At 35.5% G+C, this 12150-nt stretch overlaps 2 protein-coding genes across 8 annotated transcripts; one reads left to right on the forward strand and one right to left on the reverse strand.

Moving 5' to 3' along the window:
* LOC105170112 (E3 ubiquitin-protein ligase CHIP) lies at window positions 7-4253 on the forward strand. 4 transcript variants are annotated; one of them, XM_011090728.2, is made up of 8 exons: window positions 7-175; window positions 296-363; window positions 522-585; window positions 2162-2233; window positions 3101-3234; window positions 3397-3550; window positions 3627-3737; window positions 3832-4253. In XM_011090728.2, exons 1-8 carry the CDS (start codon window positions 62-64, stop codon window positions 3955-3957), a joined length of 843 nt encoding a protein of 280 aa, XP_011089030.1. In that variant the 5' UTR covers window positions 7-61; the 3' UTR covers window positions 3958-4253. The 4 variants fall into 4 exon arrangements, with proteins under 4 accessions (XP_011089030.1, XP_011089031.1, XP_020552389.1 ...); XM_011090729.2 differs by lacking the exon at window positions 2162-2233; XM_020696730.1 differs by lacking the exon at window positions 296-363.
* On the reverse strand, window positions 4716-8844 carry LOC105170113 (U-box domain-containing protein 9). Of its 4 annotated transcripts, none has more exons than XR_002287806.1 (5): window positions 8258-8844; window positions 6414-7569; window positions 5525-5617; window positions 5062-5249; window positions 4716-4944 (listed from the first exon to the last, which is right to left on the reverse strand). XR_002287806.1 is itself a non-coding variant. In XM_020696729.1 (2 exons), exons 1-2 carry the CDS (start codon window positions 8561-8563, stop codon window positions 6484-6486), a joined length of 1392 nt encoding a protein of 463 aa, XP_020552388.1. In that variant the 5' UTR covers window positions 8564-8843; the 3' UTR covers window positions 6261-6483. The 4 variants fall into 4 exon arrangements, 1 of the variants encoding a protein (XP_020552388.1); XR_002287807.1 differs by having other exon boundaries at window positions 4716-4972; XR_002287808.1 differs by lacking the exon at window positions 5525-5617.

Here is a 12150-nt window from a genome sequence, read left to right on the forward strand (position 1 = left end):
GTATATTTATATATAAACGGAGGGAGGGAAAAGGAGAATAGGGTGACGGGAGAAGTGAAAAATGTCTCCGGCAGTGGTGGCGTCCGCCGCGAAACAGGCGGAGCAACTCAGGCTACATGGTAATCGTTACTTTAAAAAAGATCGATTTGGCGCAGCCATTGATGCTTACACGGAGGTATTCTTTTCTACGTTCTTGTTAAATGTAATGTTGCGGATCGCTAATATAGATATATACTTTTGGGTACATGTTTCTTTTCTGAAATTTTCAGTTTTGGGGTTAAATTTCTTCTCCTAGGCTATTGTGTTGTGCCCTAATGTGCCTATATATTGGACAAACCGCGCTCTCTGCCATCGGAAGCGGAAGTATGTATGATCACCACCATCACTAGAACACGTTTCATTATTTTTCATTTGTTGGCTACTGAAAAATTTTCATTTTCGTTTCTTCCTTGGAAGTAACTTCTTCTTCTTCCTTTTTTTTAATTATTATTTAATTGGTTTTGGGCTTTATTGGGGTGTAGTGAATGGACAAGAGTGGAGGAGGATTGCAGAAGAGCAATTCAGCTGGATCATTATTCTGTCAAGGTCTGGTTTATATAGAGAACTTACGAAAGACTGCATTACTATTCTATTAACTTTTAACTTATTCTCAGCTTGCCTTTGGTAGAGTATCTAGGGAAAGCAGCAGTCCTTTATGAGACCTCACTGTCTCCAGATGTATCCCTCTACTTTGAAACGACTATATGTAATGAATCCAGGAGTGTTTAGAAATTTATCCAAGACTGTGGGATAAAGGAAAAAGAAAGATGTTTAGTTGAGCATAGAAATAATAGGTCCACGAATAAAGGGAAATATTGTGCGAGAAAATTCCTTGTAAGCTCATGCATTTTTACCATTAAAGGTGTTCTTTGAAGAGATAATCTCTTTTTCCTCCCCTTAAAACTCCTTTCTCCTATTTTCATGTGTGACTGTGTAAGTGCATCCCAGAATGAATATGTTTGTTGGCTGGTAGAGTATAAAGTGGGAGTGTCTTTTCTGCGAATAGTTGTAAGTTGGGTCTTGTTTTCATGTGTAATTGGCTTTGTAGGGCGAGATGCTCGAGTGATTCTTTGTTTTGTAATTCATGTTGCTCCTGGAGGCTTTAGTATAGACAATTTCAAGGGGCAGATTGTAGATGCTATGTAATGACCTCCAATACCTGGAATATAAGTTGATGTAACAATTTACCAGGACACAAGGTGATTTAATAATTTACCACAGTTAAAGAAACCATCAATCTTTAGATCATAGATACTATGGAAATTTCGAAGCTTTCAACATATGCTATTTATCTTTAAGACTTTAAATAATAGATATAATGAAAATTGAGGTATTTGCTTTTACTAATGAGAAATGTAACACTAGGAGCAAGATTCTGATATTAATCTCAGGCATAAGCTCTATCTTGATGCCATCTTTAGGACTAAATATGTCTTAATGCTAAGAAACATGGAAAGTAAATGGACCAACCGACTTGTTAGTTCTAACGTTTCAGGGATCAGAAGACTTGCAAATATCAGATAGTTGTAGATTCTGGATCACCTTTTTAGCAGCTTGAGAAAGCACATATGACGAATAAGAGATTAGTGTGAATGCCCCATGAACTAGTGGAACTGTTTTATCTAGCACCAGCTAATTTAGTCAAGATCTGTTTACTTAATAACTTTCAAAATGGATGCATATAAGTTTGACTTCCTCAGTGACTATCATGAACATACTGGTCATTCATAACACAGCTTTCTTAACATAGCAACTGAACATAGATATGCAACTGTGGTTTTGGTAGACTCGATGAAAATGGTATTGATACTAGTTTTGTTAGCAAACTTATGCCTTCATTATTACCTTAATTTATGAACAGTAAGCTCAAGAAAGCTGAGATGAATTCGTAGCAGTTAGGCATGTCTAATGGCAGGTAATGGAGTTTAGCATGATGTTCCCTTTTTTTTTTCTTTTGACGAATAACCATGCAGTTGCTTACTCCTGGATATAACTAGTCAGATGACAGCGTTAATTGCTTATCTTATATGTTTTAGTATGTTATTTGCTAAAACAGGTTAACTAAAAAGTCTTTTGCTGGTTGCATATCTAGATTATATAGTGAGTGCTTTGATGATAACAGGCCCATTATATGCTTGGTCTGGCATTACTGCAAAGGAAAGAATATGCAGAAGGTATCAAGGAATTGAAAAAAGTAAGAGGCTTTTATTCTTTTCAAAGATGATTTTGCAAGTAGTCATATGTGAAACTCTGTTTATACACCTCTTAAACTACTTTGTTCAGTCATTGAAGTGGTTCACAAGAAATAAGGTGAACTTTGTCTTACTTGAATGACATTTGACCTTTTTTGAATCATTGGTGCTTTTCTTCATTATCTCTGAAAATGCAATCAATGATATATACTTCCAGGCTTCAGATTATTTCTCGTTCAATTGCACGGACAAATAACCAGTTTTTTAACCACAGCAATTTAAAAGCCTTGATGCTTCCTCAATAATAATATTCTTTTCCAATTCTTCATCTCACCTCAAGGAAAAGGGCAAATCAAGATGTATTCTACTTATAATGCAAACTTAATAAGAATCTAGGCTTCTAATCTTGCTGTAAAGAAGAATTATTATTTTCTTTGTATGCTGAATATTACTATGCAAACAGAAGTGCTTGTTTGTGATTGCTCCCAGCCTCCATCTCCAGAAAGTCACTAGAAAGGAATACTATGCTTAGTTGCTTATTGAATTCTTTATATATCTCCATACATGGTTCATTTATATATAACTGACATCTGCTCTAAATTATAGTTGCTGTAGGTAAACTGAGTAGATAGTTCTTGTTTGAGTTGTGTATATATTGATGTATATGCTAGTAGTCTTATTTGCACATGTCTCATCATTATCGGGATATATCAAATGATGCACATGTCTCATCGTTAATGGAATATATCAAGATGATGGATGGGAATAGCGTCTCTGTTGTTAGTATGATCCTGATCAACACTTGAAATTTGTGGACGAGGATCTTGTTTTGGTCGTGATGTAACTTTAATGTCTGAACAATGTCTTAGGCATTGGACTTGGGAAGGGGTGCAAACCCTAAGAGCTACATGGTGGAGGAAATATGGCAGGAGCTTGCAAGGGCTAAATACTTAGCATGGGAACATGAATCCACGAAGCGTTCTTGGGAACTCCAAAACTTAAAGTAATTTCGATCTGTTTCACTTTGCTCTTATGGTCTTGTTTCTGGTTCCTCTATCCTTGCGTCTTTCACTGTATGTCCTCATTTTGTTTTTAACTTTCATAGACATATCATTTTGCCGACTGTTTATTGATTTCTTAATGGTTTGGCGTGTATGGAACTTAGAGAAGCATGTGAGGCGGCGCTGAAGGAGAAACACTTCCTTGATGCTTCTGAAATGGAAGGTTTTGTAGATGAAAATGCAAAATCTAATCTAGAACAATTAGAAGCTTTAGGCCGAGTATTCAACAAAGCTGCCGAAGATGATACTCCAACTGAGGTGAGCATCATTTTCCTCATTCTTTAACACGATTTTCCCTCTTCTTAGCTCTCATCACACCGGTTAACAATTTCAGGTGCCCGACTACCTATGCTGTAAAATCACGTTAGACATCTTCCGTGATCCCGTAATCGCTCCAAGTGGGTTTACGTACGAGCGAGCAGTGATCCTCGACCATCTGCAGAAAGTAAATTTGCCATTTCTCTATCTTGTTTGATACTATAGCTAGAATTGCCAGTTATACACATTCATTTACCCTTTAAATGATTTCCACCTCTTAGGTGGGAAGATTTGACCCAATCACCCGCGAATCGCTTTATCCATCACAGCTGGTACCAAATTTGGCCATAAAAGAAGCTGTAAGTGCATATCTGGAAAAGCACGGATGGGCCTATAAGATGGATTGATGTCGTTGCTTCAATTATTTATGTTGAATTTTGTTGAACGCCTGGCAGAAAGCAGCAGGTCATTACGTTCATACCAGTAGCACTAAAATGCAGAATCTTGTGATCCCAAAATGTACAGCATAGCACTCTGTAGATGATCAGAAGACACCTGGTTCAGCTTGTACAGTTGTAGTAGTAGACCTTCTGCCTAAAGATGGGATCCAATGGAAGTGTAGTCCAAATTATGTACCGTCTATTCGGACAAAAGTCGAGCTGAAAACATCTCCTTCATTTGATTAACTTGACATTTGATTGGATCTGGTATCTTAACCAAGAGCATGGGGTTCTTTATTCATTGCCACAGCCTAACATGAAAAAATGGGATCATTCTTGAATTTTTGCCATCTTCTGATCAAAAGCTCAATCATACACATCCAATATGGGCACAGGAAGTTGGGAGGTAAGGTGGTCTGTCCCCATTCTTGCAATACTTTTGCAAGCATCAAGTTCTACAGTCACACATGGTAGAGCCCCTCCCCCCCACACCCACCCTTTTTCCCTTCAATTTATTCCGTGGGTCTATATGAAAAAGTGGAAACAAATACTTTTCCCAATAATAATAATAATATCCAGTACTGCAAAAATAAGTCATTTCTTTTCTAAGAATTATTTGGTGAACCCACAGTCAATGGACCTAGTGTTATCCATGTGTGCGTGCATGGGTTGTTTTTTTTTTTTTTCCTCAGGAAAAATAAAATAAAAAAGAGTAATCAATGAAATACTAAAAGATTCCTGAAATTGATTTCAAGAATTCCATAGTTTTACCCTTCTTTTACAATAAGCAAAACTTTCATATCTTATGAATATTTTTCAAGTACTTGGTGTTGGTATGACCGACGGCCAGTGGTGGCAGATGGTGAAGTACTTGCTGATGGTACGACAGACCAACCGGCAGCTGTGGATGTCAGCGGTGGCGCATGGTGACAATGTGGTGGTATCGCAATATACCTTCATAGTTGGAGCAAATTTAGGTTATCTGTATACTCAAATTCGTGAGATTATTTGAAAATAAAAAAAAAAAAAACTTATATATTTTGTAACAAGGGCAAAAGTAGTTCAACTCACCAAAGAATTGATTCCTTAGTGAAGGAAGGAAAACCGATTTTAAGAGTGAGATGATGAGCAATAGCAAAGACTGGGGGACCATCAGACTGAATGATAAGCCGCCGCCCCTGGCGGCCAAATTTATTCTCTAATGATGAACCACCGCCCGTGACGTGACGGCAACAAAATCTATTCTTCACTTTTAGATACTGCAATAGCAAATTATGCGGAAAAGATTTAAATAATTTTAATGATAGTATTATTACACTTACAATATAATTAATTTAAATACAAATAAACACGAACTACAACATATTCTGCGCTAAGTGATTTGTCCATAGCTGTCTTTCTATTATAATATAACAACTTCTACAGGACAACAAAGGTTGCACGTGTTTGGCAAGGCTTAAATAAATATTAGTACTCAGAAGAGCACAAAGAATTGAATAACAATGCAGAAGATGGGATATTGTTCAAACAGAACCTTATCATTTCTCAGATTGAGTGACTTGCATGCAGCCATCCAGTACATTTTGAGCAACCCCTGGTAAATTATATCAACATCTTCATCTCTAACCTATGTGCCACCGGTACTATGTTAAAACCACATACATAGTAAAACATCAAAAAGAGGATATCAGACATCAAGGGAAAGAACCAAGGCTAGAGCCATATTCACGGAATAGGTGGTTTTGTTCAACATATGATCATCATAAAGATAAGGGGCTGAGGATTCATGGCATTCACAAAAGAAAAGTTTGGAAGAATTTTTGATGGACCACCCAAGTCGAAAACATGATACCTATTCAATACGGCCATGTTTTTCCCGTTAGATATTCTAAATGCAATCTTGACTCAAGAATTACCACAAAAGCGTAAAAGAGTACGAGATCTTGAGTTGTCCATGAGTGTCATGTAAGCCATGTGAAGTGTTTAAAAGTTTACATGGACAATACAACAAGTAGAAAATAGCAGCGCAAAGTTATTACCAGAAAGAGACTCAAACTAGGCAGCAAGTACAGAACTTGCAGACAAATCCAAAACAAGAATTTAATGCTCTAACTGAAATTTAAGCAACCTACTAAGAAGCCCATGTGCAGTTTGAAACTTACAGAATGATTAACCGATAATCTAATAATCATAGAAAGAAACAAAAGCTTCCTCAATCAACTGACAGCAACGCTTTCAAGTGAAAACAAAGTAGTATGCTCTGAACCATGTGCATCAATTATGACCAATATATTAAAGATTACCTTCCAACTAAAGCTTCCCATTTGTTATTATTCACAATAACTATAAACCGTAACATTGAGATCAAACCTGGCTTAGATATCTAATATACATAAAGACAGTTCAAAATGACCACAAGATACCTCAATTTTCGCAAAGGACGGAAAAACTAGGTGGTGTAGAATTTACAGAATATGTGCTCAAAGTACTCAATCAAGCTGTATGAGTAAGATTGACAGCTCTGTTCAGTCTCTCAAGAATGCCACTTGCTTTTCTCTTAGCTCTGGAAGTGCCGTTTTGAGCAAGCTGAGATATTGTACGATACATGCTCTCTTCTTCCCTCATCACCTTCCACTTGGACCGATCACTGAAGCAAATAGTATATAAGATGGCAATACAGTTCTCCTTATTGCGATCACAAGAAGTCTCCCTAATTATACTGAGCAAGCAAGGAACTGCCTCAAGCTCTCCCATTTCCTCAATCGCCTTTTGGTTGGTCGACAGCATAGCAAGTATGGAGAGTAACTCATCAACATGCAGTCTACTCATGATCTTTTTCAGTATCACTCGAACTGCACCATCTCTAACGGCTCTGACCTTATTCTCATGAATGATACATAAATTGAAAATAGCCGACGCAACATCTTTCATCGCCAAAGGATGCCCTTCATCCAATAGGTCAATTAAGGGCTTCAAGGCACCGGATTTGCCAATTAGTGCCTTATTTGAGTCGAGCGCCGACAATGTAAAAAGCGTTGCCGCTGCATTGCTTCTTGTTTCAATTGTTCCGGTCTTCAAAGCATCTATAAGAAGGGGAATCACTGTAGGTGTTTCGGCGACAAGCTTCTTGTTGTTGTCATGAATAGAAAGATTCAAAAGTGTTGTGATTACATCTTCTTGGAGGTCTGGGTGAACCTCACTCTCACAATTGCTTTGAGAAAGCGGAGACAGCAACTGAGGTATAGCGTCTACTGACTCACCGAAAAGTGCCCGAAATGAAGGCATTCTTTTTGTCAGTAACCGCAATTCTTTAGCAGCTTCTTTCTGTTCAGACAACGTCAACGACATTTTCCCCAATAAAGAAAGGAAATGGTCCCTATCAGCTCCTGTCAAGCCCTCTTCACTCATATACGAAACAGAGTCTGGCAACTTGATCCCATGATTCTTGCACCATTGCATTATCATTTCCCGAATCAAGTGATTAGGTGTAAGGATAGTGTGTGATAGCACTTGCTGGGTTAGAGGGCATGTTCTATTCCCAGCTTTTAACCATTTCTGGATGAAGGGCTTGTCATAAGTCTGCCAATTTTGAAAGAACAAAATGCCACATGTCAACAATCCAGAAAAAGATTAACATTGCAGAAAGCGTTTTTAGAAAACTCCAACATCATGAATTCAGGTAAACACTCTATCCATGTCAAACAATGTAACCACCTCAACTGCTCATGACAAGATATAACAGCAGTCCTTAAACAGAAGGTTAAAGCAAAACAGAGGGTCACCCAAAAAATTTCACCGGCCACCATGCCCAAGATTTATCCAAAACACAGGAAGAAGAACAAGAACAGGATAAAACAGAGAAAGAAAAAACTAACAGCAACAAGGACAAAAGTAATTGAGCATCAAAGCAAGAACTGAAAACGTAAACTTGGGCAAACATTTCAATCTGATTCATCATTAATCATGTCAAACAACCCCTTCAAGTACCCCATCAACATATTCACCTTTTTCAAGAATCAAAATTTCGAAGTCCAGAAACATCGAGAATACAATAATTCCACCAACCATAGAAACTCCATACCCTCTCAACAAAATTCTCATAGTTCCAACCAAACCCGGTTCACAATTCACTAAAAGAAGAAGAAGAAGAAAAAACTAAACACTCCAACCACAACATGGGAAAACTTCATCCACAACAAAAGAAAAAGGAACACCACACCCGCGCACAAACATTAAAACATTAACAGTGAAAGCAGAATAAAAAAACCTGTCCGGTGGCAATAATCACAGGATCCCTCATGAGTTCCTTGGAGAGCGGGCACTTAAACTCCTCCGGCACCGTGCCGGAAGCCATTTCATTATCATAATGATGATTATGCAGCTTCAAAGAAACGGTTTTCTTCAATTTCAATTCCCTCAAAGCAAACAACATTTGCTGGGCTTTATCGAGAGCCTCCAAATTAACATCATCCTCATCCACAATTGCCCTAACCATTCTCTGCAATTCCTTCTTCAACTCCACGGCCTTCACCACCGTCGTTGGATCCCCTTCAAATACACCACTCTTGGCCATCACTTGTTCCTCCAATCCAGACCCAAAAAAAAAAAAAAAAGAAAAAGATATCCCCCAAATCTTGTATTACATAAATCTTGATGGGCTCCTCGACTTCTCTCCGCTACTCCTCTTTTGCATTATTCCCCGGAGGAGTGGGATTTAGAAATTCGAGTTCTTTCGTCACTCCTTTTCTTGTATTGTTCTGCAAACGGTGAGTGAAGTGTGGAATAAGAACGAGAGAGCGGGGGTAAGGGTTTGTGGGGTCCCTTCTCGTGGGTTATGCAATCAGGGAATCCATGGCCGGACAGCTGGCAGGCTACGCGGAAGTGATATACAAGGGTTTCGTCATGCACAAAGTACTATGTACATATACATTACATTACCCAATTTCATATTCCCTTGTATTTATTTCTACGACTTTTAGAGTCTACCATGCCCATAATTCTACTTTCCATCTGAAATTAATTATATAATTTAATTATTATGTGATCAATTAAATTAAATTAAATTTAGTTTGAATAAAAAATCTTCTTTCAGTAAGCATATGTTATTTTATAAATTAAATTTAGCGATAATTATGTCATTCTCCCTTAAGGTTTAACGTAACTACACGTATATAAGGATAGTTTTCACCCGCAATTATGTGCAAGGAGTACATTTTCACCCTTAAACATCTTCGTATGCTAATACATGTGAGAATATATATTTTCACTTTTATAATTTAATTTTTTTTAAAAAAATATTCGATCTATAATAAATATATAAACTAATTGGGGGTAAGTATGAATTATTTATTGGACGAAAATATACAGTAGGGATATTAAACATAAATACAAATTACATAAAATTTATCTAATAATTACACTAAATATTAACCTTAAAATTAATGAGAGCACAACGGCTCAATTGCATTTAAAAAAAAAAAAACACATGATATTTGAGTCCTAGAAATAAGAACAAGTGTTAGTGGAATGTGGATATTGAATAATTTAAAAAACAAAGAAATAGGATGTTCTTGAAACGTTAAATTATTTAATGTTGTTGAATAAAAAGGATTTGTGATAGTAATAACAACATAATTAAATGATGAAGGACATATTCGTTGGGAATGTAAGGAACATTGAGTTATATATGTTTCTCACTTGTACTTCCACCTTACAAAAATGTATAAGATGTTGCTTTCCATACTTAACAATAAAAAAAAACATTATTAAATTATTCTATAGATTATTAGATAATTTAAATGTCATAAATATTTAGCGAGTCTCAAATTAATTTTGTTGTTAAGTATTTTAAGAAATAAACAATCTTTTATTGCCAAATCATCAATATTCGTTTTTATCAATAGTTAATAATTAAGACACTACTAATATGCATGGGAATGAATTGGACATGATGATGATGATGATGATGATGAGTGTGTGTGTGTGTGTGGTAAATCCATGTCCATGTGGAAACATTGTTGCGGTGGATGATTTTGGGAGAGTTGACCTTTTTCATCATTTAATTCTCACAACTCTCGAGGGACAATTTTGTCTTTTTATTATAATTGCCTCGACTTCTATTGTTGTGATTGCGAGCACAAAACATTTGGCAGCGTACCGCTCATAATACATTTTCTTTTTCATTTTTTCCTGAGTTGAGCTAAAAATATTCGATTATAGATATATTTAAAAAAATATAATTATTTTAGATATTAAAAGAATATAATTTTTTTATTTATTATACCTATGTGGTATGAATAATATTCTAATATATGTATTTGCTCCGGATATATATTATTTACATTATAGTAATGAGGTTATAGTGAGTGAAACATAAATTTGTCGAATTTGAGAATATTGATGATGGTATTATATGTCATACACAACAACTAAATGTTGAAACTTCCATAACTGAAATTTGTTGAAAATGAAGTAGACGTCACCTTTGTTGCCAAACATAACAATACCAAACACTTTGCCAGCTTTATTTGGTACCAAATGTTGCAATCTGGGATTCAACAATTAGGCCCCCACCCAATTCATTTCATACTTATATTTATTTATTTGCTCCTTGTGCCCATATTTTAATATTATTTATATCTGGATTTTATTTTATTTATTTATTTTTACAAATTGAATATTAGTGCATTTTGTTTAATAAAAAAAATGATACACATAACTTTGCTAAAGCTCTCGTACACAATCTAATATTCCCAAATCTATTTTACATTATAAACAGGTCAAGATTTGCTTCTTTTTATTCAAACCATTATGATATGATCCCCGCTTTATTCAATTTTGTATACGTACAGACTCGGGGTGACCAATCGATTTATTGTTAAATATATGATTTACGTAAAACTGTACAGTTAGAGAAAACTATAAATATCACTTGTTCATGCCCCAGGTACGCCTCTTGATATATCTTCCAACTTTGAACATTTCTCCTTTATGAATTGTTTAATTAATTATAGGGATTAGAGAGCCATAATTGAGGTCTTTTTGATATGATTTTTACAATTTCCTACATTGTGTTTTCTGTTGGTTGGACTATAGGTGTATTCATACCATTTGTGAAGCATATTCCATAAAGAGACGTAGATACAATTCAATATTAAATTATTTACATCAACGTAAATTATATATATTAAGTAAAATAAAAAAAATACAATTATAAACTTTGAAACAGAAAATTCAATTTGCAAATCCTTAATGACATAATTCACATTTAATCGGAATTTTCTTTCATCTCCAAACCCCTAAACTCTACTAGCTTCCACGGAATGATACTATATATTTTTTTTCATTCTCTTATTTATTCCTTTTTCTTTATGAGAAGTCGTGTTATATCAAATTGAACCATTCTAGTGGTATATAAAGTCCACATTTAAAAGATAGTGCATTCAGCATGCCCTTTTTTCTATAAATGTTCAATAATGATACAAATAATATCACAACCATGCTAAATTAAATAGTAACGCAAGACTTCAAAATCAAAATTTCACATCTTAAAACTCAAATGAATTATAGTTTAGGAAGTGAAGTATATGATTTTGAGTGAATACAGACTTTGAAAATGTTCCATTAATGTGTAGAGACGTGACGAAATTCAAACCATCTAATCCTAATTCGCACCTGATTTATAAGAAAAGTTGGGCGTGGAAAGTGGAAACTATACATATAAAAGAAAAAGAAAAAGGATAGTTTGGGTTTTTGGTTTGGCGCTTAAGAAGCTATAAGAATAGGGAAATGTAGATGTAGGGCAGCGCAGCGGAGCACTAAGTACAGTGAAAACGCACTGATGGAATTATGTGGTGGAGCCTGATTTATGGAGGTGGTCTCCTTTTCTTTTCAACCAATCAAACGAAAGAGGGAAGCCGGCCCCACATTGTAATTATAATTAATATAATTAGGTCAAGAATTACAAAAGTCAAAACCATATTTGGGACTAATCTCTTTACTTCCTTATTAATTACGCTAATCAATCTTTAATCTTTTTATCCTATCCCCCTATCAAAGAAAAGAGAAAGCTGGGATTAGTATTAACCATCGCCTTCCACTTTTGTAGCTGTAGGGTGAAAAACACAAACACATGGAATCAAAGTTTGTCCAAAGTTGAAG

Source organism: Sesamum indicum, linkage group LG9 (genome assembly GCF_000512975.1).
Source record: "Sesamum indicum cultivar Zhongzhi No. 13 linkage group LG9, S_indicum_v1.0, whole genome shotgun sequence".
In the NCBI taxonomy this organism is placed as follows: Eukaryota; Viridiplantae; Streptophyta; class Magnoliopsida; order Lamiales; family Pedaliaceae; genus Sesamum; species Sesamum indicum.

Bases quoted from the DNA above. Each gene is read 5' to 3' on its own strand.
- LOC105170112 (XM_011090728.2), top strand. From the start codon at position 62: ATGTCTCCGGCAGTGGTGGCGTCCGCCGCGAAACAGGCGGAGCAACTC. The intron at 2,234-3,100 runs GTAAGAGGCTTT...ACAATGTCTTAG, and splicing joins GTATCAAGGAATTGAAAAAA to GCATTGGACTTGGGAAGGGG. The intron at 3,738-3,831 runs GTAAATTTGCCA...TCCACCTCTTAG, and splicing joins TCCTCGACCATCTGCAGAAA to GTGGGAAGATTTGACCCAAT.
- LOC105170113 (XM_020696729.1), bottom strand. From the start codon at position 8,563: ATGGCCAAGAGTGGTGTATTTGAAGGGGATCCAACGACGGTGGTGAAG. The intron at 7,570-8,257 runs GTTTTTTTATTC...CAAAATTGGCAG, and splicing joins TGATTATTGCCACCGGACAG to ACTTATGACAAGCCCTTCAT.